The 27,765-nt window shown below is 40.4% G+C and overlaps 1 protein-coding gene across 1 annotated transcript in view; it reads right to left on the bottom strand.

Moving 5' to 3' along the window:
• Positions 1–27,765, bottom strand: part of MDGA2 (MAM domain containing glycosylphosphatidylinositol anchor 2) — a 448,026-nt gene that overhangs the window by 299,263 nt on the left and 120,998 nt on the right. The window contains exon 4 of the mRNA XM_032214074.1: positions 5,841–6,037. Coding sequence (XP_032069965.1) covers positions 5,841–6,037 — 197 coding nt within the window. The remainder of the gene's footprint in view (positions 1–5,840; positions 6,038–27,765) is intronic.

The raw sequence follows: 27,765 nt of genomic DNA, 5'->3' as shown, positions 1-27,765 counted from the left end.
AGATAATTTTGCAACTGATTGCAAGATTACAACATCTTTAACTGTTTTGGGTGTCAACATATAAACCTTGTCTATTTAGCCTTGAATTACACATTCAGTCTAGTAGAAGGTCCTCTGGATAATTGCTTATTCCTCGCCTACGTATTCCAGATTTTTTTTTTCCTGTCTTCTGAAAGACGTGCTATAATATGCTTTCTAAATGCAAGGTATATACCACTGAGATTTAAGCCAATCTATACAGGAATATGTGGAAAATGCAAGTATAATTCCTAAACCTTTAATTACACCTTGTCCTTTTTATAAACATCTATTCTATCTCCTACTTGCCTAGAGAAAGAGAGAGAGAGAGAGACACTAATTCAAGCTGACCTCTGGTAAATATAGAAAGGTTAGTGATAAGCCTTCAGTTATCAACATGGCAACTTGATTTGTTCATTAAATTCAAAGCAGAAAATGAATCCCAGGCAGCAACCTGAAAACCAAACACTTTGCAAAATGGAATCTAATTTAATGTGACACATCATATAACCCAGCGAGAACTTATCTAATAAAGGAGATAATAATAAACATTTCCGTATCATGGCATTATTAGGCAAGGAATGCTGGCTCACAAGGAGCCCTTCAGTTTTAATTAAATGCTCACGGAGAAACAGCTGGCCTATTTGCATCCATTTCCACAACAACAACAACAAAATTGCAACATGGCAGTGAAATATTAAGTTAAAGCTCAATCCCTATGACTATATTTGACAGGGAAGTTTCACCAGGCTGGAAACTTGAACAAGAAAAGATATTGGGTCATTCAAATGTGATATTGGGCTTTTCACAGCCTAAGATTCATGTGTATCACATGAATACATCATAAGAATCTCTCACCAGAATCTCTTGAAAGTGCTTCAACACAGTTAATTAGGAAGATCTATTAGCCCACCAGCCAGGGGTGGGATCCTACTGGTTTAACAACTGATAGGGTTTTCTGAGGAGGGGTATGTGTGCATTTGTGTGAGATGCCAATATAGGTTATCATGATACTATGATGAAAAATTCCTTTTGTATGTGTACTGTATTGCATGCAGTTATATAAAGGGGTGTCAGGATTCTAGGTAATACACCCATTGCAAACAGAACATCAAAGCAGTTTGATTCCTCAAAGAACAGCTATATTAGGAGATATTGTCTTGGAACAAACTGGTGGAAAGCCAACTCTGAGGGTTCCTGGCCTTTCCACCTCATTAAAAAGTGAAAGTTTCCTTTTTCCCTAAACAATAAGTCACATTGTCCAATCTGGGTGCTGGCTGGCTGCTTGGTTACTTCTCTCTTCCTCCTCTGGCCAGCCAGCAGTTGGAATGTCTATGACCCATAAGAGAACTATTTTATTTAAACTACAAAATCACAATTATCTCTACACCCACCACACTCCAGGTTGTGTCAAGCCTGAAGCCCTGTGAAGTAAAATCCCAATAGAAAAAAAAAAAAAAAAAAAAACCTACAGAAAGAAAATGGCCATAGCCAGGTCAGCTTCAGGATTGACAAGGGGTGTTGCTCGTGTAATAACAACATGTTGCACCTTTAATCATTTTAAAGAGATCCTGGCTTGTGGCAGATATCTTCAGAGAATAGAGGTCACATCACAAACAGTTAGAAAAAGATTAAGGTCTCCCCTGTCCAGTCACGTAATGTTCATCTCTGTTTCTTAGCCGAGGGAGCCATCATTTCCATGGTTATATAGCCAGCATGACTATATGCCATGGTAAAGGGAACACTGTTACATTCTCCCTTAAGTGGTACCTATTTATCTACTCACTTTTGCATGGTTTCAAACAGCTAAATGGGAGCTCATCCCATCCAGGGACACTCAGATCTCGAACCCAGGCTGTGAGCTTTCCAGCTGGCAAGCTCAGCATCTTTAACCACTCAGACATCATGCCCCCTAATATTTAATTAATTCATGTTCATTATTAACTAACAGCAATTGTTCACTAACAATTACTGGTTAGTTAACAATTCAACTGAATTGCTATGAGAAGTTGCTTTAAGCCCTTCAAAAATGGCATTGTGTTTATGAGTACTGAGCTTCTGATCCTTTCCATTACATTTTCATTTTCTCTTCCTTTCTCTACTCATTAGTTTTCTCTAGGAAATCTTCATATATTCCTATTTAAGATTAGTATTATTTTAAAGTTCATGAAATTTGGGTGCTTGGCAACTGGTGTGTATTTATGGTAGTTACAACATCTTGAGGTCTTGTGATCACTATTTGCAGCCTTTCCAGGGGGCGTCTGCCAAGCAAAGCCAATGGAGGAATCTGGTTTCACTTAAATGTGTGATTCACTTAATGACCATGGGAAAATGTGGTAGTAAAATTGGACTTAATTAACAACTTCATCATTTAGCAATGGATGTTCTGGTCCCAATGTGTGTAATTATGCTAAGGAGTAATTTGATACGAACTGTTCTCCCTTGAGTGTACAATGAGCATTTTAGCAGTAAGATGAAATAAAAATGATTTTTTTTTTTCTGTACTAAAATATTATTATACTGCTAGGTTAAAAGAGCCAAAACTTGTATGAAAAGATCTCAAAAATTACCATAGCCAGCATCTATATAATGAAATCACTAATGCATACTTATATCAAAGCTGGTAAAGTAATGTATTCAACAGATATAGCTAAACAACAAACAAGGTGGGGAGAATCTGAGGTACCCATTACATGCAACAGAACTGACTTCAGCATATGTTCTCCTTTTATAGTCTCTTTTGTCTAATTTTCAACAGTTTGAGTCTTGTTTTTTATAGATGTCCATGAGCAGATCGTAAAAGTAGTGCATTTTCTCTCCCAAATCATAGAATATGCTAATCTCAAACAACTTTATGCATATATATTTTCCTGAGATAGTTAACATATACATTTCTGGAATAACTACATAGGGTCTTTCACAGCAACATTTCTTCCATTTTTCAGATGTCTACTTAGGTAAAGCAAGAAATGTATTACCCCACATTTTATAATTTTTCCTGGCTCTGAGTTCCATTGATACTGTATAGAAATGCTATAGTCTGGATAAAGGATATAGGTAGCTTTCTCTCTCATTAAACATTCTCTTTTACTTCCCAGAATCCTTGTTTGCTTGTTTGTTTTATTGGCTTATGATCAAATATTTCTTGGAAATTTTCTGTATTTGAATCACCAGTATTCTTTCATTCACATGGGCAGAAGTAGAAATCTAGATGGCAAGATTCTAAAACAGTTTCTATTTGATAGTATGTATGTATGTATGTATGTATGTATGTATGTATGTATGTATGTATGCATGCATGTAAAAGGTAAAGGTTCTCCTTGCACATATGTGCTAGTTGTTCTCGACTCTAGGGGGTGGTACTCATCTCTGTTTCAAAGCTGAAGAGCCAGCACTGTCTGAAGATGTCTCTGTGGTCATGTGGCCAGCATGACTAAATGCCAAAGGTGCACTGAATGCTATTACCTTACCACCAAAGGTGGTTCATATTTTTCTACTTGCATTTTTACATCTTTTGAAGTGGTAGGTTGGCAGAAGCTGGAACAAGTAACGAGAGCTCACTCCATTATGCAGCACTAGGGATTCGAACGGCTGAACCTCTGACCTTCTGAAAGACAAGCTCAGGATCTTAGCCATTGAGCCACTGAGTCCCTCTATGTATGTATGTATTCCACCTTTATTGTTTTTACAAATAACTCAAGGTGGGGAACATATCCAATACACCTTTCTCCTCTTATTTTCTCCATAATGAATTAGGTCAAAATCATCCAGCTGGTTTTCATGGCTGAGGCAGGTATAAAATTCACGGTCTCTCACTTTCTAGCCCGATGCCTTAACAACTAGACCAAACTGGCTCTTATACTTAACCTTCACAATTACTTTACAGATTAAGGTGAAAGCAATTTTCCCTATGTTGGAATAATCCCAGGTAAATAAATGCTTTTGAGTTATCTCTATTTGTATGGGATATTACTCGATAGATCCTGCTAATTAATCCAGCATGCAAAAAATGAATATAGAATAGCATGACTTTTCTATGATTTTACTCAGATGGTGGTTAGTGCAATAGAACAGGGAGATAAAGAGTCAAATCCCTTCTCACCTTACGATTCCAGCCTCCTTATTTCTCTGCAATATAAAGCTGTCAAGTATAATAAAGGCCAAAACAATGGGGCTTTCCAAGCCATTAGTTGAAAATTATCTATGAAAGTTGCAAGTGGTTTTGTGTTTGGGTGCTGATTGTACACTCAGCATCTCATTTGTTTCCTTTCAGAGATTCTTCTGACTTGGTCCCAGGAGTTGTCAAAGAAGTAGGTAGAGTCAAGCCCTTGTCCATGGCCCTGATGATTTGCACAAGTCTAGCATGCAATGTTGCATGTATTGTAAGCCATTCATGAATAATGGTAGACTATGAAGCTATTCCTTACCACCCGTTTAAAAAACAAAAAAACAAAAACAGGGGCAGCCTCTTAGACTACTTGGGCACAATTCATACTTGCTTCCTTTTTTAAAATCTCTATCTGCATCCAAGGCTATGAGCCTTCATGGAGGATTTTATAATCAGGGTTGGTTACTTTTAGGATCCCACATCAGCAGTGTGGCAACACAGGGTAGGCCAGCAGAACCCATAGGGGACGAACTGAGCAAAGCTGGACTCATTTCGTCTCTTACTTCAGCAAAAGTAGTTTAAACATTTTTGCTACACATCATTTTGTGGGCAAAGCTGAGATTTCTGAGAGTGGATATCAGTGGTTCTTTCCCAAGGGGGGTGGGAGAGGAGAGAGAGACAGAGACAGAGAAACAGAGAGACAGGCAAAGAGACAGAGACACAGGCAAAGAGACAGAGAGAGAGAGAAGAGAGAGAGGGAGAAGGAGAGGGAGAGGTGAGACAGGGTGCAAATTGCAATTCTTTTATGGTATACATGGGTGTCTTCTTTAACTTTACCTAAAGCTAACTATGCCAATAACTGTCTGTTGCCATTACATAGTACATAGAGGAATACATTTCTAATCTATGGAACTCAGAACTATGTGGCAAGCACAGATTCTTGAAATAGTTTTTGAGCACAATGGTTCTATGATGCTCATTGTGAGAGTACTTTTCCTAAGATTGGGAAAAAAATTAAAGCATTTTCCCACTATAATGTGTTTTTCAATGTAGCAATAGCCATAGCACTTATGACCTAAATAGCCCTTCAAGGTGCTTTACAGCCCTCTCAAAGTGGTTTACAGAGTCAGCATACCCCCCTCAACAATCTGAGTCCTCATTGTACCAACTTCGAAAGGAAAGAAGGCTGAGTCAACTTTGAGCCAGTCAGGGTTGAACTCCAGACTATAGGCAAAGTTAGACTGCAATACAGCATTCTAACCACTATGTCACCTTATATTTGTATATTTAGAATGTGCATTCTTCCCATCATATTCTGTCCTGTACAGATATCTTGTTCAGCACAAAAGACATCACAATATTAAAAAAAAAAATACATTTTGGGCATTCCATATTTTAATACTGTTTGTCTTCCCCCCCTCCCTTTTTGAATTGTGAACCGCCCTGAGTCCCCCCAGGGAAAAGGGCAGCATACAAATAAAGGAAAATGAAATGAAATGAAATGAATTATTACCCGTAAGTGTCCAGATTGCAGACATTTTTAAAGATAATAAAAAATGATCCTCAGTACCACTTAGTAATGAAATTATTAAAACATTACAATTACTTTGTAATGGACATCATAGTTTGAAGAGGAAATATGATTATTTTATATATAAAACAGCCCGGGGGAGGGGTAATAATGACAAAAATATGATTGTACCTTGATCCCTACCTGCGTAAAGAAGGGCTCATAAATTTCAACACCTTTGTCGGATCCTTGTAATAGCACCTCTTGCCCTCGCCTCCAACTGTACCGAACAGGTGGGTTGGAATTGGCTACACACCTAAGAAACACAGTTCTCTCGTAGTAAAACTGTTCTTTTGCTTCACCTATGCTCTGGTGGACTGTCACAATTGGATCATCCAAATCTGGGAACACATAGAAAGAAGAAAGCAAAAGATTAAAACAGAAAAAAAACCTTGATTATCTCTCTGTGTGTGTTTGTGTATGTGGATCTGGGTGTGCGTTTTAAAAAGATTGTAACAAGGAAACAATGAAATTGACTGCTTTGTTCATTCAGGCAGGATGCTTGAGTGCTTAGACATGAAAAGTTGACTTTGAATCCTTGTGTTTCCAAACATGGTGATAACAGTTGTATTGCCGAAAAAGAGGATTAGCCCAAATTCACATGAATTTGGCATGAAAAGATGACTGAGAATATTATTTCTAATTTGCTCTGTTGTTGTTTTTTTGCTTTGTTAAGAACTAATCAATATTCATGGATTTCTTTATAAATGGAATCATGACGAAGACGTAACGTGAGAGCCAACCAACTTTAAATATGTCTTCATTTCTTAAGAAATAAAAATAGCTATTTTGCTGAGAGTCCCCCTTCAAATGTCAAAGAATGAGATTTCACAAGAGATCCTTCAGAGTTTTCAATTGATTCATTCCTCCCTCCCTCTCTCTCTCTCTCTCTCTCTCTCTCTCTCTCTCTCTCTCTCTCTCTCTCTCTCTCTCTCTCTGGCTCTCTCTCTTTCTCTCTCTCTCTCTCTCTCTCTGTCTTTTCTGTCTTGGGTGTCTTGCTTTTGGACAACAAATTCCATAATTTACAATAAATATAGTACCCCCTAGTAATTATAGGAATTATCTTTTCACACATCTTGAGAATTCCAGTTTAGGAGGTTAAACTGATACTCTTCAATTTGAATCATTATCAACATTTTCATGTCCCAAATTAAATGTATCAATGATACATTTTTTCATATATTAGTTATTTTTATCCAGCCTGGTTGAAAATAAGCATATTTTTTGTATCTTTTAAGTTGGTTTCCTTCCAGTCATTAGCTCATTTAATATTTGACTGTTGAACATGTTACCTATTCAGAAGAACGCATAACTACCGAATGTGAGTAGATGATCTGTCCATTGAACTCACTGAGTTCAATGGACAGATCATTCATTTGATTTGTGTAAGTATGACACCAATTCATTGATTTTTAGGGGGATCACGGCACTGCAGTTTAAGAAGCCTGTCTTAAGCCCATAAAATTCACTGGGTGCATTTCAGTTTTTGATGTGCTCCTTGGCTGATTTACAACTTCCCAGACTTCAGTTCTTTATCAGCAGGATATATTTCACAATAGATTCATGTGCAAAGCATATCCCATTCATAAGCTAAAAAGTCTTCTGCAAGTGCCAGGAAGATAAAGAAAGAACCTTGACAAAGCCAAATTACAACATAAAACTAGCATTCCAAGGGATCTAGAATATAACATGACACATGTTACACATTAATTTGACGTAGGGATTCCAGGCAATGAACAATATTAATCAGGTAGCCAATTCAGGTTAACCCTACTCTTGCCCCATGCCATTATTATTTTTCCAAGTGGCATTTTCAATGATCTAGGCTCCCTGAAAGTCAGTGCGCATGGACAGATCTTACAAAGCCTACTAATATCTGAACACCCAAGATGTTTCCTCAAACATAAAAGAACCATTGTATTCTTTATAGATCGTTCATTTTTTTTCCTTCCAAACTAACAAGATGCTTGCCCTTCGTTTGCTATTAATGACAAGTATTGGTGATAATGGACTTGCACAAAATGCCAAGGTCTCCCTCCCCCCGCCATTAATTGAATCATCTCCATTTGTTGATCTAACCAAGTTTCTCATCAGGATTTACAACAAACAGCTGACTTTTGAACACCATTTGTCAGCTGTGACCAGGGGGTCCTTTGCCCAGGTTCGCCTGGTGCACCAGTTGCGCCCCTACCTGAACCGGGAGGCTCTCACAACAGTCACTCGTGCCCTTGTGACCTCTAGGCTGGAGTACTGCAATGTGCTCTACATGGGGCTGCCCTTGAAGAGTATTCGGCGACTTCAGCTAGTCCAGAATGCGGCCGCGCGAGCGATTGTGGGTGCACCTCGTTTCACCCACATAACACCTATCCTCCGCGAGCTGCACTGGCTACTTGTCGATCTCCGGGTACGCTTCAAGGTGCTACTTATCACCTACAAAGCCCTTCATGGTAGTGGATCTGGGTACTTGAGAGACCGCCTACTGCCAATCACCTCCACTCGACCAATTAGATCTCATAGACTAGGCCTCCTCCGAGTTCCATCTGCCGGTCAATGTCGACTGGCAACCACGCGGAGGAGAGCCTTCTCGGTGGCAGCTCCGACCCTCTGGAACGATCTCCCCGTGGAGATTCGTACCCTCACCACCGTCCAGACCTTCCGCACAGCCCTTAAGACCTGGCTATCCTGTCAGGCCTGGGGTTAAAGACCGTAACCCACCCGAATAGTATGAATGTTGTGCTTTTAATGATGTACTGTTTTATGTGTTAATTGTCTGTTTCCCCCCCCCTTTTTCGAGTTGTAAGCCGCTCTGAGTCCCCCCCAGGGAAAAGGGCGGCATATAAATAAACTACTAAGACTAAGATCTTCTCTACTCTTAGAGCTATCCGTGGTTGGCTGCACGAGACAATAAACATCAATGTGAAGTTTCTCAGTAAAATTTACTTAAATCTGGAGAGACGTCACTTGAGTTGTAGCCATAATGAAACTGGATCTTGAAGAAGAGACAGAAAAAATGAATGTATGTTGAAGGAGCCGTAAGACTTAGAAGCTGAAATAAATGCAGGTAAGCCAAGAAATAAGAGATCAGTGTGAGAAAAGCCCATCAGGCTTTCATGGCTGAATGCTTCTTGCAATGCTGTTAAAGGTTCCTTGGTTGTAGGGCCAAAGGGTTGCAAGTCAGATAAATGAGGTGAGAATGAATTATATATTCTGTGCATAGGCATTATATACACAGGTAGGCATCCATGAAACAATCAAGGGGATAAGGAGAGATGTAGAAAAGGCAAGCTTGCAATATATATATATGTTTTATTTGTGCTGATAAATAAATAAAGGGAGACTAGTATAGATCTATTTCAAGCTATTTAGCTCTCATCAGCTAGCCATACCCTTGCTGGGATTCGAACCTGTGCTGTATTGTTTCTTAGGCAAACGTCTTAGCCATTAAGCCACAGGTCTCCTCCTTATCAGCTGAAGCCAGGGAAGAAGGTATATATTTAGTGTCACAACCCCTGGTAAGCCCCAATTATGGGGGGAAAAAAATATTGGGTTTCTGTCGTGATGGACTCTTGTGACGAGCCGATTGACAGATGTTGGAAGCAGTTAGCTTCCTCCCATAATTGGGGCTTACCAGGGGTTGTGACACTATATATATATATATATATATATATATATTTGCAAATAAATTTCTTTTTTGGAGTAATGAATGCTGAATAGTCTAGACACATTTATTAACCAATTATTAAATTTATTTACTGCCTATCTCACAGGTCGAGGTGACTCTGAGTTAAGAACATTAATTTTAAAATAAGAAAGAAATATCCAGTGCTTAATTTGTTATTGCCTTGATTTGTGTATCCCTGAGCACAACCAGTAGTATATATGTATATACTATATACAATTCCTCATTTTATTACATTTTTTGCAAAATAAAACCTTTCTTGCATGTACATATTGACAAATACCTTTCCCAAAAATACCGGTATACAGGTAATGCTCCACTTACAACCACACCTGAGCCTCAAATGTATGTTGCTAAGTGAGACATTTATTAAGTGAGCTCTGCTCCATTTTATGATCTTTCTTGCCACAGTTGCTAAGTGAATCACTGCAGTCATTAAGTTAGTAACATGAGTGTTAAGTGAATGTGGCTTCCCCATTGATTTGGCTAGTCAGAAGGTTGCAAAAGGGGATTGCATGATCTTGAGACACTGCAACCATCGTGTGTGTGCCCCCCTCAACTCCCCTCCCCCACTATTTTCAGCCTGGACGGCCTCCTGCAGCCTCCTGCTGGCCAAAATGGGGTGCAGGGGAGTGGCAGGGTGCTGCAGAAGGTGTCTGTCCCATCTCCCCCCACCCACCCCCAGCCAGCCCATGGAGAACTACAATGCTGATCCAGCCCTCAAAGAAATTTGGTTTGACACTCCCCCCAAAAAAACTAGACTGCTCAGCTTCTGAGTCCAGATAAGGTCACCGAAAATGCTGACATTCATCTTGATGAAATCTAAGTAAAAAAGTTTTGGAATAATAATTTATATACATATATACATATATACATACCGTATATGCATATATGCATATATGCATATATGCATACACACACCACACACCACACACCACACACCACACACACACACACACACACACACACACACACACACATAACAGACACAACACAAAGAATCCTCCTTCTTTACATACTGCAGAAAGTGTATCAATTGGTTACAAAAGACTTTCATGCATCTCTTCCACAGTCATCAACCATAATTCATTTTAACTCAAGTATTTTAACTCAGATATATTTATACATATTACCATCATCATACCTCTATTTTCATTTGACTATAATTGTTTAAATGTCCTTCATAATAAAATATATCAAGATTTAAAACATAACTACATACTGGCATTTCATTTGCTATTTCTAATATCCTCCAATAACACTGAATTCTTATGGCCTATTCTGGCTAAACATCCATAATATTTAGTAACAAAAAGTTCTAATCATCCTTTCCAAATCACTGTTTACAATTTACATCCACTTTCCTTATGTTGTACTCATGCATATATATATAAGCTTAATTCTGCTGCTTATTTCTTCTGTTCTCAAATTTAAATTAACTAAGTTTTTTATAGGCAGTCTCTTTTAAAATGGTAAAAATTCCTCACCAGCTGGAAACACTTTCTCTTTCTGTATCCTTCCATTTTGGAGCAGCCCCGACTTCATCAGCCTTGTGGCTGGACTTTTGTCGCCAGCTTGAAGAACTTCTCTTGGATCAATCAGGGACTTTGCAATGTCCCTGAGATCAGCAAGACATATTCTTCCTGTTCACCGTCTCTAATGGATGGTTTGAGTCCAATTGGACCACCCAGAGGCAAAGGTATCAGCTGCAGTCTCGGAGCATCAAGACTGCACGTCCGTATCGTCACGATGTTGGCTCCTTCTCAATCAAATAATAACTCTTCTTAATGGATATGGGGAGGTATACACAACTGTGACTATCTTTTGACAGCAAAATACCATTGAGATGGCCTTTTTTGCAGTATTTGCTCAATGTCTATATCAGCAGCTCCTAACCTTTTGGGCACCTGGAATAGGTTCTGTGGAGAGGGGTTTTTCCATGGATTGGAGGGGGCATGGTTTCATGTGCTGCCTGCATCCCACGGATGCAACTTTTGAAGGCCACCCCTGCCAAACAGCATGACTCATCTTGCTGAAGAGAGGCTCTGTGTGATGTAGACCAACACAGGAGGCTCTGCCTGAAATAAACTTTAAATACCTTTAAATACCTAATTAAACTAACTGGATCTGTTGACCAGGAGTCTAATTTTATTGACTATCTATGTGCCAATGTCACCATTGCTTCTGCAGGCCTTCAAGGCCATGGAAAGTTCCTCAGAAAATACCCAATGTTCCTGAGATGATACCCAATATCCTTGGAGGACTTCCACGGGAGGTCATTTCAGTTCTTCTTATCTTTTCTACAGTGTGCTAGCTTGTCTGGGTGGGGTGTGCCAGTCCTTTTGGGTGGGGAAGAGTGGACAATATAGCAAACATATAAATATGAATGTCAAAGTGTATTGAGGGTTCCCTCTTGCTTATGAGGGGACGTGGTGGGTTCCGGATCCCGTCGCAACTGGTATACTATGATGGGGCCAGGCATCCACCTCAGGTACACGTGCTGTGCAGGCATGTACACCCAATGCTCTGTGATGCTCCAGCTGCTCAGCGGATATCATGCAGGTGCCCTACACTGCACAAGTGTGCACAAATGACCCAGTTGGCTTAAAAGCAGGTAAGGAACACAGATGGGTGGATGAACCCACCAAGACACCATTCTGGTATGGTGGCCGCTGCTCCCAGCTGCCACTGGTATGCCCGTACCGGGGCGTACCGGCCATAGCCCACCACTGGAGGGGACCCATCTTTATTCAGTAAATACTTGTGGAAGATGAGCCTAAAAGCTGGAGATGTTGTTGAGTGACGAGAAAGGGCAGCAGAAACAACTCTTCTGTTTAAGTCATTGCTCAGTTATATGATTTAACTACCTGTTATAACTCCTGAGAGCAAACCAGGGTTCTAGACGGATAGGGTGAAAATGAAACTCATCTATGGTTATTTAGGTTTTCATACCCACCACAGCAACATGGCAGAAGATTTTAATAAGTCTTTTTCCTCTGAATTTCCACAGAAGTGTCCACCCTAATTATATCACTGTAGATTGTTCTCCCTTTTTTGTTAAATAAAGTTTTTTAAATAAAGGAAATGGAAAATAGGGCACCAAGCTATAAGCTCTTGGTTCCTTTTGCAACAACTGGGATATAAAAATGAGTGCTGGAACCAGTGATGGATTGCTCTTCCTGTTGCTACCAGTATGCTGCTTGTGGTCTATTTGTGCATGCGCCAGACGCGTGCTGTGCATGCACTCGACGTGTGCTGTACATGCGCACTCCACCGCCCCTGCAGCATCCAACTGCTTGTCGGAGGTCACACAGGTGCCGCATGCTGAGCACATGTGCACAATTGGCCTGGTTGCTTCAAAAACACGTATGGAATGCGGGTGGGCAGGCCAAACAAGCCACCATACTGGTATGGTGGCCGCTGCTCCTGACTACTGCCGGTACGGCCATACCAGGCCGTACTGGCCAAAACCCACCACTGGCTGGAACATAATCACAGCTATCCTCAATTCTGTAGTTCAAATGCATGATGGTGACTTTGTTGATTAGGGAAGGTGTCAACCAAGTTATTTGTATCACAGAAATAGGAACAAAATGTCTGAAGGCTTTAGGAAGGTCTTACACTGGCCAATGCTAGAATCTTTGGGAAGTCCACCAGCAGAGAGAGTGTATCCAAGGATGCTCAGATCAGCTTACAGCTATTCTACACATGTGTGATGACATCACTATTATTCTGTCAAATTACGACAGTGGACTTTTGTGCACCCATCCCAATTTCCATGGATTTTCAATTTGTTTTTGTGTAAAGTATATACAGGTGGTCCTCAACATATGACCATTCATTTAATGTCACATCAAAGTTATGATGGCCTCAGAAAGAGTGACTTATGATTGGTCCTTCAAATGATGGCCATTATAACACTCTTGTAGTCATGTGAATGCAATTCATGTCCTTGGCAATCAACACAGGGGTGAAATGCTCTAAAGTCTGCTACCAGTTCACTTTGTGCATATTTTGTGCTACTGCACAGTGCTGAAAAAGGAGGATTAAAATAAGTAGAACAGGGAGGGGGGAACAGGATTTCCTGCTTTCTAGTGAATATAAATCAGCGAGGCACAGTTGATTGTCACACAGCTGATCATCGGAGTGTAAAAAAATGCTATCAGTTCACCCGAACCAGTAGCATTTTTAAATTACCGGGCGAACGTGTAGCACTTTTTTACTACTGGTTCAGGTGAACTGGTCTGAACCAGTAGCATTTCACCGCGAATCAACACCTGATGATTACGATTGCAGTGTCTTGTGATCATGAATTGTGACCCTGACAGCCAACTTCTAAAAAAAAGTCAATCAGGCAAGCCAGATTCAACCATGTTATTTGGTTAACAACGGTGATGATGTGCTTAATGACTTCATTAAAAATGGTTGTAAAATTGGGTCCGGTTATGTGATGACTCGCTTAACAACTACACTGTTTTGCAATCAAAATTCGAGTCCCAAATGTGGTCATAAATTGAGGACTAGCTGGATGTAAATGATATGTTTATAATGTAACATGACATAAATCAAATCTTAGTAGCTTCATAGAAGCTTTTATTAAGTTAAATACTTGCAATTTCTGCCTTTTGCTATCCAACTTTACGTAGTCACTTTTTTCTAATACATTGTAAAAGCAACACTTTAGTTTAAAAGCAGTAACTCATCTCCCTGATGCACTCACTTTTCAAGAGAACAAGGTGTTAACTGTATTCTATTAATTGCTATTAGCTATGCTATGATGGAAGCTGTGTTTTTGCCCAAAACAAATAGATGGAAGATTAATTTTACATCTCTTGTTAGGGCCTAGATAGGAAAAGCAAGAAAATAAATCTAAAGGTTTCATTCTCACCACAGGGGGCCATCTTTGGAAATGTGATGTGTCACACTTTTGTTGTAATTCCTGCCCTTTGGAAAGGGTAGGAATCACACACAAGTGTGAAGCATCACATTTCTCCTACTCTCCTTCCCCTGTGTATGAAACAAATGGATGCTTTCAACTTCTTCAAATACATTTTGAGACAAACAGACAGACAGACAGCTAGATGTAAAGATTCCCCTTTCACATATGTGGTAACAATTCCCAGCTCTAGGGGGTTGGTGCTCATCTCCGTTTCAGAGTCGAAGAGCCAGCACTGTCCAAAGATGTCTCTGTGGTCATGTGGCCGGCATGACTAAATGCCAAAGGAGCACAAAATGCTGTTACCTTCCCACCAAAGGTGGTCCCTATTTTTATACTTGCATTTTTATGTGCTTTCGAACTGCTAGGTTGGCAGAAGCTAGACAAATAATGGGAGCTCACTCTGTTACACAGTGCTAGGGATTTGAACTGTCAAACCGCTGACCTTTCTGATCGACAAGCTCAGTGTCTTAGCCACTGAGCCACCACATCCCTGTAAAACAGACAGATAGACATACAGAGAGAGACAGTGTCTGTGTGTGTGTGAGAGAGAGGGGGGGGAGGGAAGGAGGGTGGGAGGGAGGGAACACTGATCATTGACTTGGACTGTTGATGAGTTATAGACTAAGTGCTTTGTTTACAACCCAGTTCCACCCTCTTTATTATCATTCAAGAAACAGAATATGGGCAGATGGTTTGTAATAGTTTGGTCCCCAAAGCAAGACACGGTGTCCCTGTTTGAGCAGAGTCGTAAACTTAGCCAGAGGTCTGACAAAACCAGCCTTGTTCATGACAGCTAAATACTGGGATAAAAAGATATAAATTAATGGGCTGGAGCGATCATTTGCATTTTGTTTCCATCTTAAAAAGAACTAATTAATATGTTTTACTGAACTAATTGCTGCCCCATCAGTTTTTAAAATGGGGGGGGGGGAATAGATCTTAGGAACAAGTATCCAGAAAGAAAAAAATCTTACTGCTAACACGCATGACTAATAATGTATGGAGTTCTCTTAAAATTTAGCAGCACTAATTAAATGAGCATCACAACAACAGCAAGGCAGGCCTTTCCTATTTAATGTCCCCAGGACTAGGATTGCCATTGGTTATATGGTAAGGAGACACATAGCTACTTATAAATAAATTAATATATAAATAAATAAATATGTAGGAAGCATCTTTCCCCTGCTGATCACCATTACGTTTTGTAGCACACATTTGTAAGTAACTGGATTTTTTTTCTTTTAATCTGGAGGACCTCCTGCCCTTCCTGCAAAGACAATTCCATTTGCAGAAAGCTTTCATGGAGGGAAGAATGCAGTAGGATTATCACAAAGTTCTGTCTTAGGGCTAATACTCGTCAACATCTTCATAAACAATATAGATGAGAGGATAGAAGTGGGACTCATCAAATTTGCAGATGACACCAAGATGGGAGGAATTAGGCCAGCGGTCACCAACTGGTGATCCACAAGAAAATTTTGGAGGTCCGCAGAACAATTATTTGCATTTTTATATTGCACTAAATCAGGGGTCCTCAAACTACGGCCCCGGGGCCAGATATCATATTTTTCAGAGTATAAAAGAGACTGAAAATCTGGGGGCGTCTTATACATCGAATACAGCATCTTTTGCCTCCTGAAGCCCCACCCTCTTCACCAAAATGGCCATGCATAGCCTTATGGAGGCTTTCAGACAGCTCCTGGGGGCTGGGGAGGAGTCCTTGGGAGAAAGGTGGCATATAAATCGAATAAACCTAAACCTAAAAATGAGCAAAAAATGGGCCATTTTGCCCCCCCCCCCACCTCCTGCAGCACTCTATAAGCCTTTATAAGGCTATACATGATTTTTTTTTTTTTTTTTTTTGGACAAAAAAGGCCCATTTTCGTTTTTTGCTCATTTCCTTCTCCCACCCTTCCAGGAGCACTCTGCAAGCCCCCCCCCCCCCCCCCCAAGGCTATTAATGCCTTTTTTTTTCTTTTCTTTCTTTCTTTTTTTTTTGAAAAAAAAAACAGGTCCATATTTGCGAAAAACAAGCCATTTTGGGGAGGTTTGCACAGTGCAAAAACTTTCCCCCCCCTTTCGGAAAGCTATTTACTTAGTGTGGTTGATGAGAATTACATTGGTCAAGTGCTGTCCCAGCAGAAACAAAGTTTTAGGTGCCACAGGTTGTCAGCGATTTCCTTCTCCAGCACATGGATAAATACACTCGGAAACATCTACCTACCTACTTACCCTCTCTCTCTCTCTCTCCCTACCTACCTACTGTATTTCTCTCTTTCTCTCTCTCCCCCTCTATCTACCTACCTACCTACCTATCTGCACACACTCTCTCTCTTCCTACCTACCTACTGTATCTCTCTCTCTCCCTACCTACCTACTGTATCTCTCTCTCTCCCTACCTACCTACCTACCTACCTACCTAACTACTTTCTCTCTCTCTCTCCCTATCTACCTACTGTATTTCTCTCTTTCTCTCCCTCTATATCCCTCTATCTACCTACCTACTTTTTTTAAAAAAAAAATGCCTTTTCAAAACCTGGGTGTGTCATACTCTGAAAAATACGGTATGTGCAATGAATGTTTGTGTTGCTGCAGAGAATCTCCCCCTTCAGGGACTTTCTGTGTGGTTTGGAGGGGGGATGAAATTCCAACTTGGGGTCTGCTTCAGGTGGCGAAGGCTGGAGGGAAGTGCCACTGGTGCAAAGAGCCGGAGGGCCTTGTTTCAGTGGGACTGTATCATGGCCTGGAACTGGCTAACCATCAAAGCCCACTAAGCCTCCAGATGCTGGTACCTGGTCTTGCACTCCCACAGGTTTTCCCTCTGCTTGGAAAGCTATGTTCGTAGTCCTCAGTGAGGTACTTCTGCACCTCCTTCTCAGTCAGATCCAATTTTAACTGAGCCAGCTGTTTTGCCCACTCTTTCTCATGGTGGCTGCTTAGCTCCAACAACTGCTTTCTATTGGGATCCTAAGGTGCCCGGGCGGGTGAGGAACGGCTGGAAGGGAAGAGGTGGGTAGAGGCCATCGAGGCACCCCTTGACGTGAATGACATCAAGTTGGCTATGCCTACCCAGTCACAGGACCACCTAGCCACGTCCACCCAGCCAGTGATTAGGCAGATCATATTAGTGATCTGTGGGATTTAAAATTATGAATTTAGTGGTCCCTGAGGTCCAAAAGGTTGGGGACCCCTGCTTTAGAAGATAGGCTCAAGATCCAGAAGCATTTTGATAGAGGTGAACATCGGGCTTTATCCAACAAAATGTAATTCAGTGTTGAGAAAAGTAAATGTTTTATATTTGGGCAAGAAAAATCAAATGCACAGGTATATAATAAGTGGTACCTGGCTCAACAGCGGTAACTGCGAGAGGGATCTAGGAGTCCTAGTAGACAATCACTTAAGTATGAATCAACAGTATGCTTCAGCTTCCAAAAGGGCCAATGGAGAACTAGACTGCATTAATAGAGGGACCATATCAAGATCACATGAAGTGTTAGTATTGCTTTAAACTACACTAGTAAGACCACACTGCATCCAGCAGCATTTTGGCCACCACAATACAAAAAAGATGTTGAGACTCTATAACTGTGAGGGTGAACCTATGGCACACATGTCACAGGTGGCACTTGGAGCCCTCTGTGCAGGCACACGAGCTGTTGCTCAGCTCAGTTCCACCGTGCATGTGTGCACGCTCCTCCTGCCAGCCAGCTGATTTTGGGGTCTCTGCCATGCATGTGTGTGGGGCAGGGGGTCACGTACACATGTGTGGGGGCAGAGGAGATCATGCACTCATGCACAAGGAGCAGTGCACATTGCATTACAGGTGTGGGCACACACACATGTGCTGTCATGCATGCACATACAATTTAACCATGCGAGAACACAAAGGTTAGCCATCACTGCTCTATAAAGAGTGCAGAGAAGAACAAACAAAGATGATTAGGGGGCTGAAGGCTAAACTGCATGACAAACATCATGCATGTGGAAACTGGGTATATCTAGTCCAACAAAGACTAGGTATAACCAGTAGTGTTCCCATACTTGAGGAATTGACACCAAGAGGAGGAGTGCAATCTATTCTCTAAGCACTGTAGAGCAAGACAAGAATTAATGAATAAAATCTTAACGAAGTGAGATTCAACATAGCAATAGAAGTTAGACTTATATACCGCTTCATAGGGCTTTCAGCCCTCTCTAAGCAGTTTACAGAGTCAACATATTGCCCCCAACAACAATCCGGGTCCTCATTTTACCCACCTCGGAAGGATGGAAGGCTGAGTCAACCCTGAGCCAGTGAGATTTGAACAGCCGAACTGCAGAACTGCAGTCAGCTGAAGTAGTCTGCAGTGCTTCATTTAACCACTGTGCCACCTCGGCTCTTAACATAGAATCAATACATTTCCTATTGGTGAGATCAATTAGTGGTTGCCTTCAGAAGTTGTGGGTGCTCCCACACTGGAGGTGTTTAATAAGATATTGGACTATCATTTGTCTGGAATGGCATAGGGTGTCCTGCTTGAGTAGGAAGTTGGACTAGAAGGCCTCCAATTCTGTTATTCTGTGTATTCACTGCACGAAACATATTTTCACTAATAAAACGGGATAAGAAAAATTATCTCCTTCTCTAGCAGTATCATCTAATCTGAGTCAAACTGCTCACCCCATGGTTACTATTAGGACCAGTATATCGGAGATTGGGTACAGATTAGTTGGGAATCATTCATAGATATGATTATTGGATATGTCTAGTTTAAAGGGACTGGGCATGTCTAGTTTAATGAAAAGAAGGACTAGGGGACTAGTGCTATTGTCTCATAGACACCATGTTGCTTTTTCTTGGTCTATCACAGTTAGAAAGCTGCATCCAGTTTTGGCTGCCATAATGTAGAAAAGATGTGGAGACTCTAGAAAGAGTGCAGAGACGAGCAACAAAGATGATTAGGGGACTGGAGGCTAAAACATATGAAGAACAGTTGCGGGAACTGGGTATGTCTAGTTTAATGAAAAGAAGGACTAGGGAAGACATGATAGCAATATTCCAATATCTCAGAGGTTGCCACAAAGAAGAGGGAGGCAAACTATTCTCCAAAGCACCTGAGGGCAGGACAAGAAGCAATGGGTGGAAACTAATCAAGGAGAGAAGCAACTTAGAACTGGGCAAAAATTTCCAGACAGTTAGAACAATTAATCAGTGGAACAACTTGCCTCCAGAAGTTGTGAATGATCCAACACTGGGAGGTTTTAAGAATATGTTGGATAGCCATTTGTCTGAAGTGGTGTAGGGTTTCCTGCCTAAGTAGGGGGTTGGACTAGAAGACCTCCAAAGTCCCTTCCAACTCTGTTATTCTAATTTTTTCTAGATTTCTATTCCCCATTTCTTCCAGGAGCTCAAGATAGCTCCCATAATTTTCTACAAAGGTCCTGTGGGTTGGCTTGGCTGAGAAAAATGACTGGTTCAATGTTCTCCAATATATTTCATCCTGTTCAGTGTCTTAATCATTATGCCACACTGGCTCTTCTAATGTACCTGTAGTCCAGATGACCCCTAATCATGGACTTTCATTTCCTGTTTTATTCTCATAATAACTATGCAAAACAAGTTAGAAGAGGAGTAATGACCATCTGGCTAAGTATGATTCAGGGTTAAGGGCATATGTGCAGAATGAAATTATAATTGTACCTGCCATATCCATTTCCCCAGAGTTTTTCTGGCCCCATTGACCACTCATTACAAAAGTGGGAAAATGTTGCAGCTATAAACTACTTTTTTAAGCAAAGAGATGAAATTTTGCATATTGATATCCTGGCTTCCTAAGGAGTACCTCTTTATATGGATTGCAATCACAATATAGCTATCAAATTAATTATTTGGTCATAAGTCCAATGCAAGTTCAGAATTCAAAATCAAGTTTGGTGAGAAAACAGAAACCAAAAGAGCAAACTGAGAGTTCACCTAAATCAAATCCTATGGATTTCCCAAGAGTACAGTAAAGATTTTATTGAGTTGGAAGTTATAAAGACTTTTCTCAGCTCTAAATTGTTCAAGCAAATTCTGATAGGTCCAGCTTAAGCCTAGAAACCTCTACTTCCAGCCAAGTACAGGTTTTGTTCCGTCTGTTAGGTTACACCTGAGTAACCCAGCTACTTCCAGTGTAACAAAATAATCCTCCCTGCAAAGATGTACAACAGGAAAAAAATTTTAAAAAGGTAAATGGACAGGTAGAGAAAAATTGAATACACATGAAATTAAATATCCACATAAGATAAATATCCATCTCTTTTACCTTTACATCCAAAGCATTGCAGAATCCTAATTATCAGAAGTCACCAGATATTTGTTAAGAATAAATCTTGTTAAATTAATTTCATTTTTTTTTAAGCATATGAATTTCTTAGTAGACTATGTGGATGATGTAGACATAATGTAACTTTACTTCAGCAAGGACTTTAGCAAAATACTTCAAAACATATGTAAACTACCAAAGTGATTGGATGTCATGGCAGGCAGGCAGGCAGGCAGGCAGGCAGGCAGGCAGGCAGGCAGGCAGGCAGACAAAGAGATAGAGATAGAGATAGAGATAGAGATAGAGATAGAGATAGAGACAGAGACAGAGACAGAGACAGAGACAGAGACAGTAGCTGGCTTGAAAATCACAAAGATTATTATCAATGATTCTTATAGGTTTGCAAAGAAGTATCAAATAAGATACCATAAGGATCAGTACTGGAACCTCTACTCATTAATATATTTTGTTAATGACCTGGAGGAAGATGTGGACATAATAATTACTAATATCTTCATTTCTGTGACTCTGTTCCTGTAAGGTTAAGACTTCCCTGGAAGGCAGAAATTACACTCAAAATTCAAAATAGCCTCAATAGGCTAGAGAAATTAGCTAAGAGTATACTGTATAAATAAGTGTACAATATAGACATGTCATGGTTCTTCATGTAGGAAATAAATATTGATTGCCAAGCTATAAGTTAGGGGACTCCTACCTTGATAATAGGCAAATATTATTAATATTTAATAGAGGGAGTGTAGTGGTTAAGATGTTGGAGTAGAAACCAGGAGACTATGAATTCTAATCCTACTTTTGCCATGAAAGTAAGTTGGGTCAACTGGCCAGTCACCCGTCACTCTCTTTCAACCCAATTCAACTCACAGGATTGTTGTCTGGGGGAAATAGGAGGAGGGAAAATTATTATATATGTTTGCTACCTTAAGTTACTTATAAAGTAATAAAGGTGGTAAATAAATAAATAAATAAATAAATAAATAAATAAATAAATAAATAAATATGAAATGAAATGAAAGAACAACTAAATTAAATAAATATTCTTGGAAAAAAAAGATTTTGGAATAATAGTTACTTGTGGGGACAAACTGAGCCAGCAGTTACATGTAGCAAAGACACCAAATGCATTTTTTTTTACAAATATAATTTCAAAATCATGTGTAGTGCTCTGGGTACTTGAGAGACCGCCTTCTGCCGATTACCTCCCTAAATCGACCAATTAGATCGCACAGACTGGGCCTCCTCCGAATTCCATCTGCCAGTCAATGCCGACTGGCAACCACACGGAGGAGAGCCTTTTCTGTTGCAGCTCCGACCCTGTGGAACGACCTCCCCGTTGAGATCCGTACCCTCACCACTATCCAGACCTTCCGCGCAGCCCTCAAGATCTGGCTCTCCCAGCAGGCCTGGGGATAGGTTCCCAATTTACCCGCCCGAGTGTTTGATTGCTGAATGAAAGTTGTGTTTTTACTATTTTTTCTTTGTTCACATACTGTTCTGTTTTTGACACTGCACCCCCCTCCCTTGTGGTTGTAAGCCGCCCTGAGTCCCCTCAGGGAAAAGGGCGGCATATAAATCCCAATAAAACTCTAAACTCTAAACTCTAAATTCTGTTTTGGTCAAATCCCCCTTGATTATTGTGTCCAGTTCTCCATACTTTAAGAAGGATTTAAAGAAATAGCAATTCAGAAGAGGGTGAAAAATATATGGGGATTAGAAATTAAGTCCTTTGACAAAAGGGTGAAGGAGCAGCCAACGAATGGCCTTGACAAGAGATGACTGAGGCAGAATGTATAGGAAAGTATTCTTCAAATGCCTGAAATAATGTCTTGTATGAAAAAAGACTGTTTTATCTTATTCAAAAAGGCAAGTTCAGATCAATATATTGATTAAGCACTGTTGATTTTGTCACCCTTAAGAGCTGTTTTATCAGTGTTCTCTGCTGTACCTCGTCATGTGTTTTTGATTGGGCCAGTTCATCAATAACGTAAGTAAGTAATTTAAAAGAAAAAAGTGACAAGGCGGCAGATTCTGAATCAATGTTTTTAGAAAACACAACAAAGCTATCCCTAACAAAAGCAGTTCAGCTTTGGGGACAATTATTCAGAGAGATGAAATCCTCTCAACGGAGGGATTCCACCTGCGTTACTTATTTAGCATATCATACATGGACTAGCTGTGTGTGTGTTTGTGTTTGTGTGTGTGTGTGTGTGTGTGTGTGTGTGTGTGTGTGTTTAGAATCACAACCCCTGGTATGCCCAAATATGGGAGGAAGTTTTTACTGCTTCCATTCTCTGTCTATCGGCTCGTCACAAGAGACCATCCAGACAGAAACCCAATGTTTTTACAGTTGCCTTTGTTACATTTGTGTTGTGTTTGTGCTGATAAATAAATAAAGGGAGACTAGTATAGATCTATTTCAAGCTATTTAGATCTCATCAGCTAGCCATACTCTTACTGGGATTAGAACCTGTGCTGTATTGTATCTTAGGCAGATGTGTTAACCACTAAGCCACAGGATTCTTCTCCTTATCAGCTGAGCCAGGGAATAGGAATATATATATTAACATTTCACCTACATTAGTAAAACACAATAAAATGTAAATGTTAAAAAGATCTATGTCCAAATACCAAGGTATTCTCAATGGGTTCTCAGTGAGGAGCCGTGGTGGTGCAGAGGTTAGAATGTCATATTTGCAGATTAACTCCGCTCACAGTCTGGAGTTCAATCCTGATGGTTGACTCCGCCTTCCATCCTTCTGAGGTTGGTAAAATGAGGATCCAGATTGTTAGGGGCAATATGCTGACTCTGTAAACTGCTTAGAGTGGGCTGTAAAGCACTATGGAGCTGTATCTAAGTTTAGTACTATTGCTATTGCTATGCCAGCAAATGTAAAGGAGCCTATATATTAGGATGCTTTCAATTAGATTTCTATACTGATCAGAGATTTGGGCTCAATAGTCTAATGACCATTTCCAACTTTATGATTCCATATTCTTTGCTGTTCTCAAGCTAGTTCACACACACACACACACACACACACACTCTTCTGTTCTGACTTGAGCCAAAAAAAAAATGAGAGGATGCTAAGATAACTTTAATGATAGTTCACAATATGCCCTTTATTCTGTCGGGAGCTACCTGGGACAGACATTACGAGCAGCATTGTGATGGCAATTTGAAGTGTTGCAGAATCCCGGGCAAGCTCACCTCCAGAAGGAAATTAACAAGAAAGCCGAACTATATTTTCAATCCATGAATTGGATCTTAATTGCTGCAAGTGGGAGAGAGTTATAGGTCTCTGCAGGGACATTTACTGGAAGTGCTCTAGATTATGTTCATGGAAAGCCAGAGAAACTGAGGGTTGTATCATATAAAAGGGGTTATTAGTTCCATCTCTCTGGGCATAGAAGGAGGGGTCAGAGAGCATATTCTCAGGCAAACATGCATTAGATGGCACCATTAAAGGCCCCTTTTCTCCAGATTTTTTTTTAAAAAAAAACATTGAACATTTTTTTTTTTTTTACTTGGTTGATCTAGAGATGCAGATTCTCCCACTTCCATTTTCCTTCCTTAGTCAGGACTGAACAATGCCTAGATTAACCATGCATTCCTTTCTGAAAAGGAATGGATCACTTTTTTCCCTAGCAAAATATAATGATCTTTCAAAATTCATCAACAAATGATCATGCAGCTGATTTTTCCACATTTTTTCCAAGGGAAGCAGAAATTATCCAGCTATTTCTCAAGAGCACATCTGTTCATTCATGGGTGCCAATAGCACTGCTATGGAAAAACTCCCAAATGAGGAGTTTTCTTACTATATTTCCATGGGATTTATTGGAAGTGTGGGAAGTCAACAAAGCTGCAGAATATCTGAGAAGAGGCTGCAGAAGGAAAGATCAAACATTCATACATGTCTTTTCAGTACATCATTATTAAGGGTGTACAAAGGATATTCCATCCTTTGAAGAACTTTGAAAGCACATTTTTGGTCATCACATTGAATAAGAAGTAGAAAAAGAAAAAAGAAAAAAAAAATTGCCCGGCAAAGAAATTTTAATGGGTGTGGTGGCTCAGTAGCTAAGACACTGAGTTTGTCAATCAGAAAGATCGGCAGTTTGGCAGTTCAAATCCCTAGCACTGAGTAACGGAGTGAGCTCCCGTTACTTTTCCCAGCTTCTGCCAAACTAGCAGTTTGAAAGCATGTAAAAATGCAAGCAGAAAAATAGGAACCACTTTTGGTGGGGAGGTAACAGTGTTCCATGTGTCTTTGGCATTTATTCATGCCGGCCAGATGACCACAGAGACATCTTCGGACAGTGCTGGCTCTTCTGCTTTGAAACAGAGATGAGCACTGGCCCCTAGTCGGGAATGACTAGTACATATGTGCAAGGGGATCCTTTACTTTTACTTACTTGATTTTATTTATTTATTTATTTATTTTAAAAAGAAATTTATCTGAATATAAAATACAAATAGAAATAAAGATAAGCGGAAATGGAGACAGGAAAAGAATGGAGGAAAATGTAACGTAAAAAGAAAAGGGGAGAAAAAAGCAGTAACTTCCAACTTTTGTCAGCACAGCAATGTGGAGGATAAGAGTTTTACTTTTCCTAATTAGTAAATTCTTGTCCACCGAGCAGTTCAAAAACCTGCAAATGTGAGTAGATAAATAGGTACCACTTCAGTGGGAAGCATTCCATGCACCCCCAAGTATAGTCATGGTAGCCATGTGATCATGGAAATGTCTTCAGACAACACTGGTTTAAAAACTAACATGAGCACACACACCCCAGATTCACACAGAACTGGACAGGGGAAACCTTTACCCTTAATAAGTAAATACTAGCCATTTCTATTAATGAATTCCAAAGTCAAATTTCTGTGGGTTTTTTTTTTTTCTGTTTGAAGCATCAAGTCTACATTTGGTCTCCAAGTGGCAAAAAAAAAACTGGATATTTTTGTTTGCTTAATTAAAACAGTTAATGTTGCTTCTGACCAGAAGTAATCACTATCAGTTGTTAGTGAATAACTGGTTCTCCAGTACACAAAAAAAGGATGCTGGTTGGAGCCCGCTTTTCTTCTGATCCCACAGAGAGCAAAGCTCTTCTGATTATCTTAATGCTATCTGAAAATGAATCTGACATGAAACTCTGTATCCGAACCTCAAACAAAGTCTAAATGCGGGCTTACATTAATCCAAAATCACTAGTGCCTTTTCTTTTTCTCTAATTTCATCTTTTTTTGGTTTTGTTTTGTTTCCAATAGTGATTTTGACTCTTAGGTCCTCGGGGAAATGATATGTCATTTGATGCATAGCTGTGGTGGTGTAGTGGTTAGAATGCAGTATTGCAGACTAACTCTGTTGACTTTCAGAAGTTGGATTCTCACCAGCTCAAAGTTGACTCAGCCTTCCATCCTTCCGAGCTTGGTAAAATGAAGACTCAGATTCGTTGGAGCAACAGGCTGACTCTTTAAGCCACTTAGAGAGGGCTGTAAAGCACTGTGAAGTGGTATATAAGTCTAAGTGTGGTTGCTATTGCTATCAAATCTTTTGGCTTCCCTGGCCACACTGAATGAGGAGGAATTGTTTTGAGGCACATATAATATATATTATAGGTATTGTTATGTATATAAATCATATAATAATGCTAAAAAATTATGAACTTGTGAGGCAACATCTAGTGTCCAGGCCACATGTCAGGGACTGGACATGCCTGTTCTAAACCTTCCTCCTGATTTGCTCCTTTTTATTCCTCAGCATTTTATTTACAGACAAAAGGAAGCACTTTTTACACTGTACAGAGCTAACTGGTAGAATTCATTGCAAGATACAGGGATAGTTACTAACTTGGATACAGGGGTGGGCTTCAAAAATTCCAGCAACCGGTTCTCTGCCGAGTTGCTGTGTGGACTTGGCCATGGTGGCCTAGTTGGCCTCCTGCATCACAGCAGGGGGCTGTTTTTGCCTTCCCCAGGCTCAGGAGGTTTCCCTCGAGCCTCTTGGAGGGCAAAAACTGCCTTCCCTGGGTTCCGGAGGCCCCCCAGAGGGGAGAAATGGGCCTGTTTATGGCCTTCTGGAACTTTCAGGAGGCCAGTTTTTTCCCCCTCCCCAAGCCTCCACGCAGACCCTGCACTTACCTTGCATCTAAAATGGGTCACGTGGGGAGTCCTGGGAGAGGCAGGGTGGGGTGGCCAAGGCTAGCCAGAGGTGGGATTTTGGGGGTTCTCCAAACTGGCCATAGTATTAACTATGGATTTTCCCAAACCTGGGCGAACCTGCAGCAGCCCACCCCTGCTTGGATGGCTTTAAAAGGGGGTTGGATAAATTCACAGAGGTCAAGGGTTACTAGACTTGAGACTCATGTGCCCTCAATTTGAGATCAAAAACAGTTCTTCAGCTTGCCAACACCTCAGAGGCATTTAAGTGGCTGTTCTGAGAAATAATGTGGTGCATTAAGATGGGCTTTGGCCTGATCCAGCAAGGCCAATCGTATGCTACCATATTTTCATGCTATAATTTCCTGATATAAAAGCACATTCAGTCAGGCAAGTCCTCAATTACACCTTCAAATGGTAGAGCCCAAGATATGAGTTGCTGTCTCCCATAGTACTAGAGTCACATTATTTCCCATTCTTTGTTTTGTGTACCACACACACACACATCATGAGTCCTGGTCTTGTGAATTTGCATGGATCAGTAGCACAAAAAGATTAAAGAAAAAAAATACATTCTTATGGGATCCCTTAAGTATGATTGTGATTGCTATTTCATATGATTTATTCTATAAAGTGCCATATATGCTGGGGGGGGGAGACCATTTGTTTTTGAGACACATTTTTGACAGAGAATAATTTCAAAAGATTATGTTGCAGTTAGAATTGTTTTCCAAATGATGATGACCCAGGCTCTGAGGAATAAAGGAGAAGGGAGTTGAAGAAGCTAATTCCTGGTACATGGCTGAGACAAATTTTCTGAGATTTAACTTGCTCTTGAGATCAAACAGAATCACATATTCAGCTCTGTATAGCAAGTGGGGAATTGCTCAGTGCATCCTCGTGAAATGAGAAGGAAAATTTTGCATGCTTACAAAATCATTTCCAACATGATTTGGGTTGAGCGCAGAGAGAATCACATTGCTTTGCCT

Source organism: Thamnophis elegans, chromosome 1 (assembly GCF_009769535.1).
Source record: "Thamnophis elegans isolate rThaEle1 chromosome 1, rThaEle1.pri, whole genome shotgun sequence".
NCBI lineage: Eukaryota > Metazoa > Chordata > Lepidosauria > Squamata > Colubridae > Thamnophis > Thamnophis elegans.
The sequence above is the reverse complement of the archived record's forward strand: the minus strand, read 5'-3'. Positions and strand labels throughout refer to the sequence as shown.